This window comes from Myxocyprinus asiaticus, chromosome 15 (assembly GCF_019703515.2).
Source record: "Myxocyprinus asiaticus isolate MX2 ecotype Aquarium Trade chromosome 15, UBuf_Myxa_2, whole genome shotgun sequence".
NCBI lineage: Eukaryota > Metazoa > Chordata > Actinopteri > Cypriniformes > Catostomidae > Myxocyprinus > Myxocyprinus asiaticus.
Genome location: NC_059358.1, coordinates 17374508 through 17392003, shown reverse-complemented (window position 1 = coordinate 17392003; position 17496 = coordinate 17374508). Strand labels below are relative to the sequence as shown.

Below are 17496 nucleotides of genomic sequence, written 5' to 3'. Positions count from 1 at the left end.
CAGTCAGTGTCGGGATACCTGAGAGACTCCATCACTGACCCATCTGACTGCTTCTGTCCTACCACACACCAACTCTTCCCATTTTACAACGCCTCCCATTGTTCTTACAAAAATTCCAAAACATTCCATTGGTATTACTATGGTATTCTTGGTAGTACCTTTGAGTACCATGCAAACATCAAGATACATGAATTTCAAAACTATGGTATATGTCAGAATAGCATGGTACAGTATTACCATCTGATACCATCACTGTACCATAGTACCATTGTACTCTTCTCAAACTGCTGCATTCATCCACAGTATAGACTACATCACAACATTCATCACAGTATGATGGGTCTTTTGATACATTAATTTATTTTATTAGATACCTTTTTATATGAATCATTAAGAGCGAATGTATTTCTAGAATCAGTTGTCTTAAATAAGAGGTAATTCTATCCTAAACGGGGTAATGTAATTTCGAAGTAGAGAATGTACTGTTACATTTAATCAGTGATGTTTTGCAATGGGAGGCATTTGTTTTGTCTGTTTGTCTGTACGGATGTCTTGAAATGTAGATGTGTAAAACTTAGATCTGACTAGTTGACAGGAAAAAAAAAATTATATACATATATATATATATATATATATATATATATATATATATATATATATATATATATATATATATTATTATTATTATTATTATTATTATTTTTATTTTATTTTTTCTGAGAGAAGCAGCTTTGGTCCTTATTTGTGGATCTTGTTTTTCTTTTTAAAGAACATATCGGATTATCCTTTAATCAGTGTGCTGGTGTTCTTTGAAAACTCTTTGTTACTGTTCTCATTATAATAAATGTTTTGATTGTTTGTCTTTAAAAGCTTAACATGTAAACTGTCTTCATGGGCTTCAAATTGCAATTATGTTGTTTCTGCCTTTTGTTTCGTAATGCAGGCAGAGTCAGAAATGTTGCCCTTGTTGATCTTTGGTGCTAATTTAATGTTAAATATAAAATATCTGAGGACCTGTCAGAGTAACAGCCTACTGTAGAACTATTATGAACGATTATGAGTTACGTAAGACAATGTCCTTCTTAATAAAATACACAGAGTTATTTAAAGTTAGATACAGTAAATGGTAAATATTGTTTGTTTTTTGTGATTGTGTTATAGAGCAATGCAATGTAGCTAGACAGGAAATGTAAATAAAATAAAAAATTAATATAATGTTGCATTGAGTTTTCAAATGTTTGTTTTAAAGGACCAAATAAACTGAGATTTATATGTATTGGTCTGTGGACCAAAAAAATAAATAATAATAATAATAATAATGTTTTCTTTTTCCATCAACAAAACTGCTGACTCACATCATTTAACACATCTAGTTCTAATCTAATGAAAATCACTTCATTTGTAGATATTGTTTGTCCATACATTTTTTTTTTTTCTTAATTAAGAGACATCCTGGTGAAAACAGACACAGAAGAACTCGGGTTGGCAATTCATCCCATCAGTGTGTTTATTGCATCTCAAAGGGCTTACATGCACTATGTAGGGGTGTCAAATATGAATCCATAAATCAAAATAAATTTATTTTAAGAGAATTGCAAAAAGAGTGATCCAAAGATCTGCCTTTGTCATTTCAATGACAACAGAATACAGAGATCTATCTGGGATAGTGAGTTACAGATTGTAGAGGTTCTACAGAGCTGTCAATCAAACCTTTCTGTAACACTGTTTAACAGTGACCTCCTCTGAAAACTATTACAAAGATCTGATAGTCTATCACTGCTAATACCCAGCATGTGCACCTATGCCCCTATATTATCCAGAATGAAACCCAACACTCCATACATACAAGATATCTCTTCCACGCTCCATTCTGCTGTACAAACTACAGTACCACCACTCACCAACAGAGAGAGCATTATTTTACAGTTACGTGTAACAAACTAGGAGTAGTAGGGGTTCTTAGGGTAAGACTGAAAACCAAACTTGTGAATGGTTCTTGTACAGTTATACAAAATAACACTACATGTACCAGCTTCAAATTGGAATTCATACAAGCACAAGTAAATAAGAGACTCAAACATCAACAGCATTCCACTGACTACAACTGTGAGATCTTGAGGTTTTCGGAAACATCCAGATAACCAGTTTAACAAGTTGCTGTACATATTGGTTACATCATTAAATGACTGAAAAAGGCCTTTCTCAGAGATTACTTAATCTGAGAAGAGTAGTGTTGAGATTAAGTGTTTATCTGGATTTAAAGTAAAAATAAAGAGGTTATTTGCTTGGGGAAATCCAAAGAGATGCAAGAGAATGTAAACTGGGAACTGAAAATACATAGGAAGAATTAAACTAAAGTAAAAAAAAAAAAAAAATATATATATATATATATATATATATATATATATATATATATATATATATATATATATATATATATATGACAAACCAAATCAATCAAAATACAAAAATGGCATGTAATCATCAGGAGGTTTATCTAGGAAAGAGGAGATTGGATATGTTATTAATTTAAACATATTTGTTAATCTGTTCCATATATATATTCAATATATATATTTCATTTATTTATATTTGTAAACAAACATGTCAGCCTATGATTGGAGATGACAACATCATGTCTTCTTATAATTTCATTACTAGGTTCACATCAATAAGCTGTCCACACATAAAGATCAGAGAAGAGGGGAGATCTTTGCTTCATCAATGAGGATAATATACACTGCACACTGTTCCAAAACTAACATAAAACAGAAAGCGCTGGAACAACCGTGTTCAGGGCAGGTTGCCACACCTCTGACCCCGAGAGGGCAGTCCCAGAGGTACCAGAAGTGATTTTGAGGAGATCAACACACATACTGTCATCATTCATATCAGACTTAAACACTGGAAAAATGTTACATTCATACACAATCTTTTTTAATCTTTCATTTTCATTTAGTTTTTTTTAAATAGTTTTGTTCTGTTTCGTTAAACAAAGTATGACATCGAAATAAGCACATCTTAATTTCTTGGCTTGTTTTTTTTTTCTTTCTTTTTTTTGATGATTAACTTCACAGTTTTTTGCTACAACATGACACAGGAAGGCGGGTGGGGCAGAGTGGGTGGGATTCATGTTTGGGGCAGGGTCAGTGGATCTAGCTGTGGGTTCCTCAGGCATCTGGGGGTGTAAACAGACAGCAGACCTCTCTCAGTGGAGCTCAATCTCTGAGAAAAGAATACTGCAAAGAGTACAGAAAATGTCACATTAAAGTGTTCTAAAAAGTGTAATTTAGTGTCTCAATTAAGAGAGCCAATTGAAAAATAATCATACCAGGGAGATTATAAGAAGTCCTTGATGTTGAAATCTGCAAGGGGGTCCTTGGAGGGAGGCTTTTTGGGGCTCTGAACAGCTGGCCCTGGAGACAACTGAGAAGTCATATGAAAACCAATTTAAAATTATTGCAGTAATATAGGATCAAGAATAGTACCTAACTGTGTGTGTGTCTTTATGTGTTTTTGTTTTTTGTTTTTGCAGAGGTGGAAAGTAACGAATTACAACTACTCTCGTTACAGTAATTGAGTACAAATAAATAGTACTTTTACTTGAGTTGATTAAGTATTCAACTTTGCTACAGTTATTTTTAACCATAATTACAAAGTAAAAAAAAATAAATAATAATATTTCTGAATTTTTGGGAAGTGTTTTGGGAAGAAGAAATCAGCAAGTTATAAGTGCTAAATCTGTTTATAAACTAAAACGCGGCACAACGGAAGCCCGTAGGGCACAGCATCATGAGCACAGCAGCTTGCATAAATGGCCGCCGGTGTCCTCTCTTCACTTCCTTCTCCAAGACTTTCTGCCCTGTCACTATACAAGAACTGTAATACTGTGATTTTCTGCATATTTCATTTTATTCTGGAAATTAGCCATTCATTCAGGTACGAGGGAACTGTCTGAACGTGTTTAACCACTGAACAAGCTTCACTTGTTTTTAAGGTAGGCAATGTTTTAACTGTGTCGAACATTTTCACAATGTAGTTTGACATATACAGTGGTGTGAAAAAGTGTTTGCCCCTTCCTGATTTCTTATTTTTTTGCATGTTTGTCACACTTAAATGTTTCAGATCATCAAACATGTTTAAATATTAGTCAAAGATAACACAAGTAAACACAAAATGCAGTTTTTAAATGAAGGTTGTTATTATTAAGGGAAAACAAAATCCAAACCTACATGGCCCTGTGTGAAAAAGTGTTTGCCCCACCTGTTAAAACATAACTTAACTGTGGTTTATCACACCTGAGTTCAATTTCTCTAGCCACACCCAGGCCTGATTACTGCCACACCTGTTCTCAATCAAGAAATCACTTAAATAGGACCTGCCTGACAAAGTGAAGTAGACCAAAAGATCTTCAAAAGCTAGACATCATGCCGAGATCCAAAGAAATTCAGGAACAAATGAGAAAGAAAGTAATTGAGATCTATCAGTCTGGAAAAGGTTATAAAGCCATTTCTAAAGCTTTGGGACTCCAGAGAACCACAGTGAGAGCCATTATCCACAAATGGCGAAAACATGGAACAGTGGTGAACCTTCCCAGGAGTGGCCGGCCGACCAAAATTACCCCAAGAGCGCAGCGATGACTCATCCAAGAGGTCACAAAAGACCCCACAACAACATCCAAAGAACTGCAGGCCTCACTTGCCTCAGTTAAGGTCAGTGTTCATGACTCCACCATAAGAAAGAGACTGGGCAAAAATGGCCTGCATGGCAGAGTTCCAAGACTTTTGGAAAAATACTCTGTGGACTGACGAGACAAAAGTTTAACTTTTTGGAAGGTGTGTGTCCCATTACATCTGGCATAAAAGTAATACCGCATTTCAGAACAAGAACATCATACCAACAGTAAAATATGGTGGTGGTAGTGTGATGGTCTGGGGCTGTTTTGCTGCTTCAGGACCTGGAAGACTTGCTGTGACAAATGGAACCATGAATTCTGCTGTCTACCAAAAAATCCTGAAGAAGAATGTCCGGCCATCTGTTCGTGACCTCAAGCTGAAGCGAACTTGGGTTCTGCAGCAGGACAATGATCCAAAACACACCAGCAAGTCCACCTCTGAATGGCTGAAGAAAAACAAAATGAAGACTTTGGAGTGGCCTAGTCAAAGTCCTGACCTGAATCCTATTGAGATGCTTTGGCATGACCTTAAAAAGGCAGTTCATGCTCGAAAACCCTCCAATGTGGCTGAATTACAACAATTCTGCAAAGATGAGTGGGCCAAAATTCCTCCACAGCGCTGTAAAAGACTCGTTGCAAGTTATCGCAAACGCTTGATTGCAGTTGTTGCTGCTAAGGGTGGCCCAACCAGTTATTAGGTTTAGGGGGCAATCGCTTTTTCACACAGGGCCATGTAGGTTTGGATTTTGTTTTCCCTTAATAATAACAACCTTCATTTAAAAACTCCATTTTGTGTTTACTTGTGTTATCTTTGACTAATATTTAAACTTGTTTGATGATCTGAAACATTTAAGTGTGACAAACATGCAAAAAAATAAGAAATCAGGAAGTGGGCAAACACTTTTTCACACCACTGTATGTGGGGATATCTAGTTTACTTGCTATTATATGTCTAAAACAATCTTTTTAAATACCTTTGAAAGATACAATGCCAATAGTGTCAAAAATTAATGAGGACTAGGGGCAAAAATGCCACCGAATCTGACAAAAATATCCCCGAAATTCAAAATACGGGGGCAAAAAATGCCCACGCAACGAGTTCCCATGTTTGATTAATAATATCTGATATAGTTACAATTACATACATTGCAATCTTCTTTTGACTTTTCACTAAACATTATTTTTTTTCCTGCTGTCCGGTTCCTCGCACCATCGTGCGCACAGACGGGCTGTCCACTTCTATCAATCCGCGTCAGTTCGGTAATGTACTCCCGCGTTAAATTCCAGAACCGTTCTACAATTTACTTAATAATCTCAACATGTTAAATAACCATAATGTTAATTAAGACTTTATTATTACAACTGTAATACAATAATACATATACAGAACAACCACTTTTAGTGTTTGAATCAATCATATCTCTCACTAAACACAGTGTGAAATGTTTATTTTTGCCTTACTTTATTCAGTTAGCATGTAGGAGTTGATAACAGTTTACTTAATAAACTCATTCCATATCTGGATAATTGCTGCAATATCATAGATGATAAATTCCCTCCTCTATGATATTGCATTACATTAGTTTTGTACAGTATGTTAACTAAATAGCCAAAATACTTGGACATACTTGAATGAGAATAAACCTGAAATAGGAATGTGTTTTAGTCACAATGCACATTATGTAGTTTAGAGATAACTTAGAGACATTTAGAATGTTACAAATGGCTATTTCTATATTTAAATAAATGTTGTATTCTTAAAAATGTCTGTATCCAAGAATCCTCTTGCAGTAATGCAGGTCTTTGGCATTTTGAAGCTGCTAGTTTCAGACAAGTGAGGAGTCTGTTTCTCAAACTAGAGACAGTGAGTTACTTGTCTTTTTGTTGTGCATCTGGGCCATCCACTTTCCTCTCTATCCTGGTTAGAGATTCTTTTTTCAAAACAGTAATGCATGGAATAGCCTTCATCTCTCTAAAACAATAGACTTTAAAAGAAAATAGAATTTCAGGAGAAATGTGTTTCTTTTTGCCTATTTTTAATTTGACTTGCAAGTTTAAAGCAACTTGTAAGAACTCAATACCTCAGCAAATGGGGAAAAAAACCCACTGCACTGTGATTTCCACATGGTAGCACAATTATTTTCAATTGATCTAATAATAAGAACATTTTTTTGAGTACCAAATTAGCACTGTAGAATGCTTTTGTAATGAATAGGTGACATAGTATATGTTTGCCATCATGGATAAAGAAAAATTTAACAAATACGACTTAAAACAGTTATTTCAAACCGGAATAATCATTTGCAATGAATGATTTTGGCAGTATTTTTGATCAATTTAATGCATCCTTGGTGAAAAGCATCAATTTCTTTCAAGAACAAAAATTTCTTTGTGTTCTAAAAATGGAAGCTATATACTATATATAATATAATTTTCATAAAGTAACTTGTAACGTAATTACTTCAGTAGTTTTTCAGCAAACTACTTATTTACTCTTACTTGAGCCACGATATTTCTCAGTACTTCTACTTGTACTCAAGTGAATTACTTTTTCAGTAGCAGTACTTTTACTTAAGTAAAAAAAAAATCAGTACTCTTTCCACCACTGTGTTTTTGTGTATGTTAGGTGAAAACTTGTTTACTGGTACTCCAGGAGTTCCTGATGCTGCTGGCCCTGTAAATGGGGGTCTCATCATGGGTTGACCCATCAGCATAGGCTGGGGCATCATGGGAGCTCCAACACCTGCTGCTGGGGGCTGAGTGAAAAATGGCCCAGAAAAGTAAGGATACAGAACAATACAGAGACCTTGTTCCAGAACAGTTTAACCTTCCATGGCATGCATAAAACCATGTAAACAAAGTTTGTTTACATAAAAAAGTAAAAAAAAAAAAAAAGAAGGTAAACATAGCCTTGTGGCAACTCTGTACCAAAGTGGAAAATGGTTACACCTGGAACTCCAAAAATCCAATTTGAGTGAATAATAATCATTTATCCCGTGGTATTGCTCTTACAAGCATTAATCTTCTTCACGGTTACATAAATTATAACAAACTATAAATGTGATACTTATACATGAAAATAAGACTGTCAAGATTATAAAATTTGGCTGATGATTAATTGCCATGTAATTGCCATTTCTAGGGCTTGTCACGATAATGAAGATTAATTTTCAAACAAATTGTCATACTTCTTAGGATGTGCAGTATGTGTATTAAGTAACTTAAAATTTAATTTGGAATCATATAATAAAATAAGGAAATATGATTTCCTTTAATGCTTTTAACCCCTATTGTACATGAGTAGAATGACAACATTTTAATATTTTAAATATAAAAATATTTCCAAATACTTAAAATATCTCTCTCTTTTGCTCGACTTTTTTTAAATGGAATATTACGTGAATATTACATTAGATTAGATTGTATTATATTGTCCTTCTTCACTTTCACACCTTATTGTTTGGCTCTCTGATTAAAACTCACAACCTTTGAGATTCTGTGTGTATTTAACATCTTTATTCTATCATCTCCACTGAAATAGAGTAAGCGGGCATCTCCTCCTCTGCCACTGTGTGTCATAAACACTGTGCGCATGTACCCGCAAAGACCAAGAACATTTGCTATTAATTGAACTTTAAAGTGAAATCGGAGCACTTAACATTTATTATCAAAATCCGCAGCTTTTAATTTCATAGGAGTTTTTGTTTATTATCTTATCTTATCAAAGAAAAAATAATAGTGCAGTTTGAGAAGCACTTTATCACGTGTTTGTCTTGTAAAGGTAACACAGTCTTGGAGAGCAAATAAAATGTCATGTGACTTAAAAACAACATGTTATTGGTTACTTTAAAGACTGCCCTATTAATTTCAGCAATGCAACAATGAAAGTAAAGCGAAAGTCTTGGAAAATAATGTGTTGCTAAATGGCAACATCATACCACTGAAGGTTAAATACAGTGATTTCTCACCATGCCAAAGCCTGGCTGTGCTCCCATTGCTGGTGCCATGGCTCCTGGTGGGGCGGCAGCTCCTGAGGTTCCAGGGGCGGAGCCAGGCTATAATATAACCAGAACATAAGATACTGTATATACAGTAAGAGTGAAAGTTGATTTATATGTTAAAAAAAGGAGCAGCTCCTACCATCTGAGCACCGGGTGTGCCCCAGCTAGTGGGAGCTACCTGAGGGGTCCAGTTAGCACCTCCTGTCAGCTTCTTCTCATTCCACTGGTTTTCCCTGTATAAAAAACAGCTGTCAATCAACTTAATATCCACAAATCATTCTTCTTGATTCATAAATGGAGTGCAGACCACTTAAAACAGGCACTCCAGTGCCACACAAAGTGAACACGATTAAATTGTCCTACAAGGCAGAGTGAATCAATCAAGCTGCCATAACAGTCATAATGTATTGTCAATACTGGTCAATACTGCAAACTGGCATTATGAAAAAGAGACAAGATTAATAGGCATCTAGAAAATACACAGACACAGAACAAAAGGGCACACTCAGAGACTGAACTTACTTCTTTTGGCTTCCCATCCCCAAATCTACAAGAGAGGAAAAAACATGAGAGATAAGTTTGAGCTGGAACTAAGAGTACAACACCATGGTGCTACACATGCCAAGCTCAGTCTCTGGCATTCAATGAGCCCTACATCCTCAGTCCTTCATATTTCCATACATACTTCCAACCAGATCAGCGAGTGAAGAGTCTAAGTCTCCTCCAATAGGTTTGGCTGGTTGGGCAGCTCCTGCTGGTGCCATTGTTGGTGCCATCGCTGGTACCATTGCTGGTGCCATGGATGGCCCAGCAGCAGGCACAATTCCAGATGCCACTGGTGTCGTTGGAGCCATAGGGGTCCCGCCTGTACTCTGAGGCGTTATGGATGGCATTAGAAGGTCTCCTAATCCATCAAACACTAGATTGGGCAGAGGAGATCAAACATGAATAAAGTATTTTTTCAGTATCATTTGTAAGTGTAGTTCCCAAAGCACTGAGCATCTTTGGCCCCATTTCCATCTGGTATTAAGATGCATTTTGGGCTATCCAAGAAACATCACCATTAAGACCTGGTCATACAGTAATATGCATCTCTTTTGGCCACTTGTATTCAAATTTCAAGGGGATGGTGTTTGATTTCATGATGACAAACATCAATCACTATGTCAGTGAATTGCTGTACGATAAAAAAGTGCAAAAAAGTAAAAGAAGAAAAAGAGTTATACTTGCAATTAAAGGGATAGTTCACCCAAACATTAACATTCTCTAAAGTCAGCATAAAAGTAATCCATATGACTCCAGTGGTTATCCATATATTCAGAAGCCATATGATAGATGTGGGTGAGAAACAGATCAATATTTAAGTCATATACATCTGGGATAGTATGAGGGTGACTAAATAATGACATAATTTTTAATTTTTGTGTGAACTTTCCCTTTTATGTTAGCACAAACATGACATTTAGAGCAGAATTCTGCTTTACATTAATGTGGAAAAATCAGCATGACATTTGTAAAAGCAGCACAGGAACAGTACATGTTGAGGTTAATCTCTTTAAATTTTGCAAACGTTGACCTCTGAGACATTGGTATATGATATGAAATCCGCAGCATTATGGAGTGAATTAAAATTGAAATCGCTAAGCACCCTCAAACGAACCTTAGAGCACCATCAATTGCAGACCAGGGCAAACTACTGACCGCGGGTCGATTTATCTTGAAGGTTTTTTTATTAGAGCTTTCATTTATCTGGCTTTGGGACCTATCGTGCATCCACAAGCTTTTAATATGCTCAGGGTTGCCAGATAATAGATGCAACACCCCAATCAGAGATTTATAAATGCACAAATAGGAAATATTTCACCTTATGTCATACTTAATTTATGCAATCTGGCAACCATGCATGCAAGTGTACGCTCTCTCTTCTCTTTGAAAAAAATTATAAAATACTTAGTCCTCAATAGTGCAATATTATACTCAAAGAAAAGTGTGATGCAGCTACTCTGTGTCCATTCGTGAGGCTTTGTGTGCTGTTTAGTGCCAAGTCTGTGAGCAAACCTTTTTCAGTGATGAACTTTAGGAAAATCCCAATAGATTTTCACATTCCACATTCACACACAGAGGGGACACGCAAGCAAAACCAAGTGAGAGAGGAATATATTTATTCTTTGTGTTATTTGTAAAATGCTGAAATCCCTCACACCTGTATGCGAATGTTACTCTGGCAGTAATCATTTATCAGTGTCATGCAGCCTGTTTTATTCAGTTGTGTGCTGAATGGGATGCCAAACAAACCATTGACAAGACCCACATCATGACCAATGAGTGTGTAAACGGGTTGATAATGCTTTCAGAATAAAATAAATAAACGGGTCCACTTTGCAGCCAACTTTAAAATAAGCTTTTAGAATCTATTATTTCAGAATATTTTATTTTACTATTAAACCAGACTCCTGATGTAGAGTGTTACATTTAATACTAAATTACCACAGCATTGAGGTATGGTAAAATAAACAATTAATAATTTTATTCAGCCTTTATTCAGTTTTACTAACACATGATAGAAAAGTAGCAGCAAAACTTCAAGCAATCACAGAATGGTCCCATCAGTATACACTTCAGAAAATTGTGCAACATTCATACTTCTGGATTTAAAAGATACAACTATGAAGAACTTTTTATCGTCTCTCTTCCATGTTCTACTTAATGGCTGATGTGGCCCCTGTACCAAAATAACTGCACACACCTGCTCAATTTAATATGTAAAACTAATACTGTAAACTGGCAAGCAGATTTCCTTGCATCCCAGCAAACACACAAATCTCTGCATTTTTTGAACACACAAAATGCTGCATCAATGTATGTCCTAATCTGAAGGTGCAGCATTTTGCTGTCATTTTCAGTGAATTTCAATTAGCATGTTTCCTAAATCTCTGATAACATATTATGATAATTTTATGCTTTAGTACAGTAAATATATAACATATTGCTCCTTTAACATATACAACATTTGATTTAAAAAAATAATAATAATATGTTGAAATCAGCCACGGCCCGTGCATTTTAAGTCTAGGCCTTCAGTGCGATTCATGCCATTATGAAAACACAGTTTCACAATGAATAAGACACTGTGTGCTTATCATACATTACGTGGCAGTCAACTAATAATACCAGTTGACATTTTGAAAACACATCCACACACGAAAGCCAGAACCAAAGAGGTCTAATACCAAGAAAAAGCTCTCTAATAATATTTGCGATTTAAATTTTGCTTGCAATAAATTTTGTTTCGTCAGGGTAAATGGTTACTTTTCAAAACTTGATCTGACACTGAATGCTCAAGCAGCCTAATTTACAATTAGAAAACTCCCAAAGTTGCTATGACAATGCAAAAAGCACTTACCAATTTGCTTGAAGTGAAAATCAGCCCTCCTTTCCTGTTTAATTAATAAATCACATGATCATGCAGAACATCTTAGGTTTTTAAATCCATAAGGATCTCTTTCTCAATGGCAATACCAGCAGTGATGACAGCTGACTCAACAGCAAGATCTTGCGCTCTTCACTTTCAAATTACATACATCACTCAAAGCGTGATTGCGTCACTCAAGGCCAGCTAGAAGGCCTGGACTGGGACATATCCTAAAGACCACACCCACAAGAACAAATAAATCAATCTGATTGGCTGATGAATCTGACAATCTGACTTTAGATGCCTATTTACTGCAGTGTTGAAGGATTCTGTGGAAATTCTGAAGGCCTGACGGGGTGGAGCTCAGACTCACGCGCTGCTTCGGCTAAGGAGCATGGCTTCGGACATGCAATTTGTGAAACTTTGCTTGTAAGCATCAATGAATAAATTCTAATTGTATACATTTTTTTGTTTTTTGCTAATCATTTGTAGATTAATTAGGAATGGAAAGCAACTGAAAATATAATACAAAATACAATACAATAAAATACAATAGGCAAAAAGGTCAATGAGAATGAAAGGATGAAAAAATATTTATTTATTAGGCATGTTACGCCAGCAGAGAAGGCTTTGCTGGCCCTGAGAAATCGCCACTGGTTGAAATTAACATCAACAAACATTAATAAATGCTGTAGAAGTGGTTTTAATTGTTAGTTCATGTTAACCAATGTTGATAACTGATGATGGATGCTTGGCCGATCACATGCCTGATTTTGTTATTTTAAAGGAATACCTTTATTAACTGATCTTCTGGTGTGTGTGCCTCACATCTGTGTCCCTGCCTGTTAATATCAGACACACTGTAGAAGTTCTGTAAAGTTCTTGTGCATGTGTATGTATGTGCTTTCAAATTCCCCGATCAGACGCTCATTTCCTTTTTAAAGCCGCACATACTGTAACCAGCAAAAGTTTAAAACTCTTGTTTTAGCGCAGCGATTGATTGACAAGTGAGTAAGCAGTGCTTCGATGCTGTTCGAACGCATTCTGAATAAGCATTTACACTATGAGCCCAATGTGGTCACAAGCGTTTTTGACCATATTCAACCACCTCAGAATATAGCTGAAGTGGACAAATCTCAAAACAATTTGGATCCCATTTACACCTGTCTTTAGTATTGTCCTGTTTAAAACGGAAAGCGCAAAATGCATCTTAACACCAGGTTTAAACGGGGCCTGTTTAAGTTCACAATAAGTTCACAAATTCGCTGAGTTCACACGGTCTATTGTGTGACGAATTTGTATTGGCATATTATGGACGTAATCTCACATTCTTCTCTCGGTTGAGACATCCAGGATAAGCACACAAATGCACTATTGTGAGATAAGAAACATACAAATGCACATCTAAACCAAAATCAACTAAGCTTCTGTACAGCACTCCTCCTCCTCAGTCCACAGTAAACAGTGCTGCTCTTCAGGGTGTGTCACACATACGTCAGTTCATGCCAACACAATTACATCAGACGTGCATACTGCTGCTAACCCAGAAGCAATGCGTAATAGTTAAAAAGTACAGTACTTTAATTTTATTTTATTTTTTTCGCACCAAAAGCAATCATTTCACTTTATAAGATATTAATTTAACAGCTGGAGTCGTATGGGTGATGTTTATGCTGACTGCCTGTTCTTTTTGGAGCTTCAAAAGTCGGATCACCATCCACTTGCATTTTAAGTGCATTTTGAGCAGAAATATTTTTTCTATTTTTCTTCAAATGTGTTCAGCAGAAGAAAGAAGTCATACACACCTGGGATGGCATGAGGATGAGTAAATGATGAGAGAATTATCATTTTTGGGTGAACTGACTCTTTAAATTATGGTATACCCATGCATAGCGCATGCACAACACAAACTCATTTGGAGATTTTAAACTCTAGAAACAACTTTCATGCTGCTTTAATAACTAGTATTGGGGTAAAACAAAAGGTAGAACATGACATTTACTAATTTAATTGACCAGTGGCCTCTAGAGTACAGATGAAGTCAGAAGTTTACATACACTTAGGTTGAAGTCTCTTTCTCTTACCACTGCTACGCTGATAACACGCAACTCTACTTGTCTTTCCAGCCCAACGACACCACAGTGACTGCTCGAATTTCTGCCTGCCTGGCAGACATCTCAGCCTGGATGAAGGAGCACCACCTGCAACTCAACCCAGCCAAGACTGAACTCCTTGTCTTTCCAGCCAACCCTGCTGTTGAACACAACATCACCGTGCAGCTGGGTGCAACTACAGCAACGCCTTCCAAATCGGTCAGAAATCTAGCGGTAACCATCTACAACAGACTAAATTTCACAGACCACATCTCAAAGACCGCAAGATCATGTAGATTTACACTCTACAATATCAGGAAGATAAGACCCTTCCTCTCTGAGCATGCCACACAACTGCTTGTCCAGTCACTTATCATAACTAGACTGGACTACTGTAATGCTCTCATTGCAGGCCTCCCTGCATGTGCAATTAGACCCCTGCAAATGATCCAGAATGCAGCAGCACGTCTGGTCTTTAATGAACCAAAGAGAGTGCATGTTACACCACTCCTTGTCTCTCTCCACTGGCTGCCGATTGATGCACGTATCAAATTCAAGGCTCTGATGCTGGCATACAGAACAGTCACTGGGTCTGCTCCAGCCTACCTAAAATAATTTATGCAGAGCTACGCACCCACTAGAAGCCTGCGGTCGGCTAAGGAACGTCGCCTTATTGTACCAACACAAAGAGGCACCAAAACACTTTCCCGGACTTTCAGCTTCATCATACCACGTCGGTGGAACGACCTTCCCAACTCCATCCGTGAAGCTGACTCACTCTCTTTCTTCAAAAAACGACTAAAAACACATCTTTTCCACGAGCACTTAACCAGTCATTTAAAAAAAAAAAAAAATTCCTGTTGCACTTTATTCTGTTTTGAATACTATTCTGATGCTAGTGAAACTTTGTAATACGGCACTTTTCATACCACTGTCTCCTTAAGATGATTCACTTATGTTTTCCTCTTTTGTAAGTCGCTTTGGATAAAAGCGTCTGCCAAATTAATAAATGTAAAATGTAAATGTAAGTCATTAAAACTCAGTTTTGAACCACTTCACAGATTTCATATTAGCAAACTACACTATATTGCCAAAAGTATTCGCTCACCCATCCAAATAATTGAATTCAGGTGTTCCAATCACTTCCATGGCCACAGGTGTATAAAATGAAGCACCTAGGCATGCAGACTGCTTCTACAAACATTTGTGAAAGAATGGGCCGCTCTCAGGAGCTCAGTGAATTCCAGCGTGGTACTGTGATAGGATGCCACCTGTGCAACAAGTCCAGTCGTGAAATTTCCTCGCTACTAAATATTCCACAGTCAACTGTCAGTGGTATAATAACAAAGTGGAAGCGATTGGGAATGACAGCAACTCGTAAAATGACAGAGCGGGGTCAGCGGATGCTGAGGCGCATAGTGCGCAGAGGTCGCCAACTTTCTGCAGAGTCAATCGCTACAGACCTCCAAAGTTCATGTAGCCTTCAGATTAGCTCAAGAACAGTGCGTAGAGAGCTTCATGGAATGGGTTTCCATGGCCGAGCAGCTGCATCCAAGCCATACATCACCAAGTGCAATGCAAAGCGTCGGATGCAGTTGTGTAAAGCACGCCGCCACTGGACTCTAGAGCAGTGGAGACGCGTTCTCTGGAGTGACGAATCACGCTTCTCCATCTGGCTATCTGATGGACGAGTCTGGGTTTGGCGGTTGCCAGGAGAACGGTACTTGTCTGACTGCATTGTGCCAACTGTGAAGTTTGGTGGAGGGAGGATTATGGTGTGGAGTTGTTTTTCAGGAGCTGGGCTTGGCCCCTTAGTTCCAGTGAAAGGAACTCTGAATGCTTCAGCATACCAAGAGATTTTGGACAATTCCATGCTCCCAACTTTGTGGGAACAGTTTGGGAATGGCCCCTTCCTGTTCCAACATGACTGTGCACCAGTGCACAAAGCAAGGTCCATAAAGACATGGATGAGCGAGTTTGGTGTGGAAGAACTTGACTGGCCTGCACAGAGACCTGACCTCAACCCGATAGAGCACCTTTGCGATGAATTAGAGCGAAGACTGCGAGCCAGGCCTTCTCATCCAACATCAGTGTCTGACCTCACAAATGCGCTTCTGGAAGAATGGTCAAAAATTCCCATAAACACACTCCTAAACCTTGTGGAAAGCCTTCCCAGAAGAGTTGAAGCTGTTATAGCTGCAAAGGGTGGGCCGACGTCATATTAAACCCTATGGATTACGAATGGGATGTCACTTAAGTTCATATGCGTCTAAAGGCAGATGAGCGAATACTTTTGGCAATATAGTGTATCTACTTCGTGCATGACATGAGTAATTTTTCCAACAATTGTTGACAGACAGATTGTTTCACTTTTAATTGACTATATCACAATTCTACTGGGTCAGAACTTTACATACACTAAGTTAATTGTGCCTTTATGCAGCTTGGAAAATACCAGAAAATGATGTCAAGCCTTTAGGCAATTAGCCAATTAGCTTCTGACAGGCTAATTGGAGTCAATTGGAGGTGTACCTGTGGATGTATTTTAAGGCCTACCTTCAAACTCAGTGTCTCTTTGCTTGACATCATGGGAAAATCAAAATAAATCAGCCAAGACCTCAGAAAAAAGAAACTGTGGACCTCCACAAGTCTGGATCATCCTTGGGAGCAATTTTCATACACCTGAAGGTATCACATTCATCTGTACAAACAATAGTACGCGAGTATAAACACCATGGGACCACGCAGCTATCATACCGCTCAGTAAGGAGACACATTCTGTCTCCTAGAGAATCAATCCCAAAACAACAGCAAAGGACCTAGTGAAGATGCTAGGAAACAGGTAGACAAGTATCTATATCCACAGTAAAACGAGTCCTATATCAACATAACCTGAAAGGCTGCTCAGCCAGGAAGAAGCCACTGCTCCAAAACCGCCATAACAAAGCCAGACTACAGTTTGCAAGTGCACATGGTGACAAAGATCTTACTTTTTGGAGAAATGTCCTCTGGTCTTATGAAACAAAAATTGAACTGTTTGGCCATAATGACCATTGTTATGTTTGGAGGAAAAATGGTGAGGCTTGCAAGCCAAAGAACACCATCCCAACCGTGAAGCATGGGGGTGGCAGCATCATGTTGTGGGGGTGCTTTGCTGCAGGAGGGACTGGTGCACTTCACAAAATAGATGGCATCATGAGAAAGGAAAATGATGTGGATATATTGAAGCAACATCTCAAGACATCAGCCAGGAAGTTAAAGCTCAGTTGCAAATAGGTCTTCCAAATGGACAGTGACCCCAAGCATACCTCCAAA

General features: G+C 37.6%; 1 protein-coding gene across 3 annotated transcripts in view; it reads right to left on the bottom strand.

Annotated features, from left to right (window-relative positions):
- Positions 1-1482: 1482 nt before the first annotated feature.
- LOC127453292 (clathrin coat assembly protein AP180-like) overlaps positions 1483-17496 on the bottom strand; it is an 89043-nt gene continuing 73029 nt past the window's right edge. For all 3 annotated transcript variants that reach the window (XM_051719565.1, XM_051719567.1, XM_051719566.1), the window contains 7 exons: positions 9362-9595; positions 9199-9223; positions 8816-8909; positions 8644-8730; positions 7318-7431; positions 3332-3426; positions 1483-3239 (listed from right to left, as the gene is read on the bottom strand). In XM_051719565.1, coding sequence (XP_051575525.1) covers positions 3340-3426; positions 7318-7431; positions 8644-8730; positions 8816-8909; positions 9199-9223; positions 9362-9595 — 641 coding nt within the window. In that variant the 3' untranslated portion in view covers positions 1483-3239; positions 3332-3339. The remainder of the gene's footprint in view (positions 3240-3331; positions 3427-7317; positions 7432-8643; positions 8731-8815; positions 8910-9198; positions 9224-9361; positions 9596-17496) is intronic.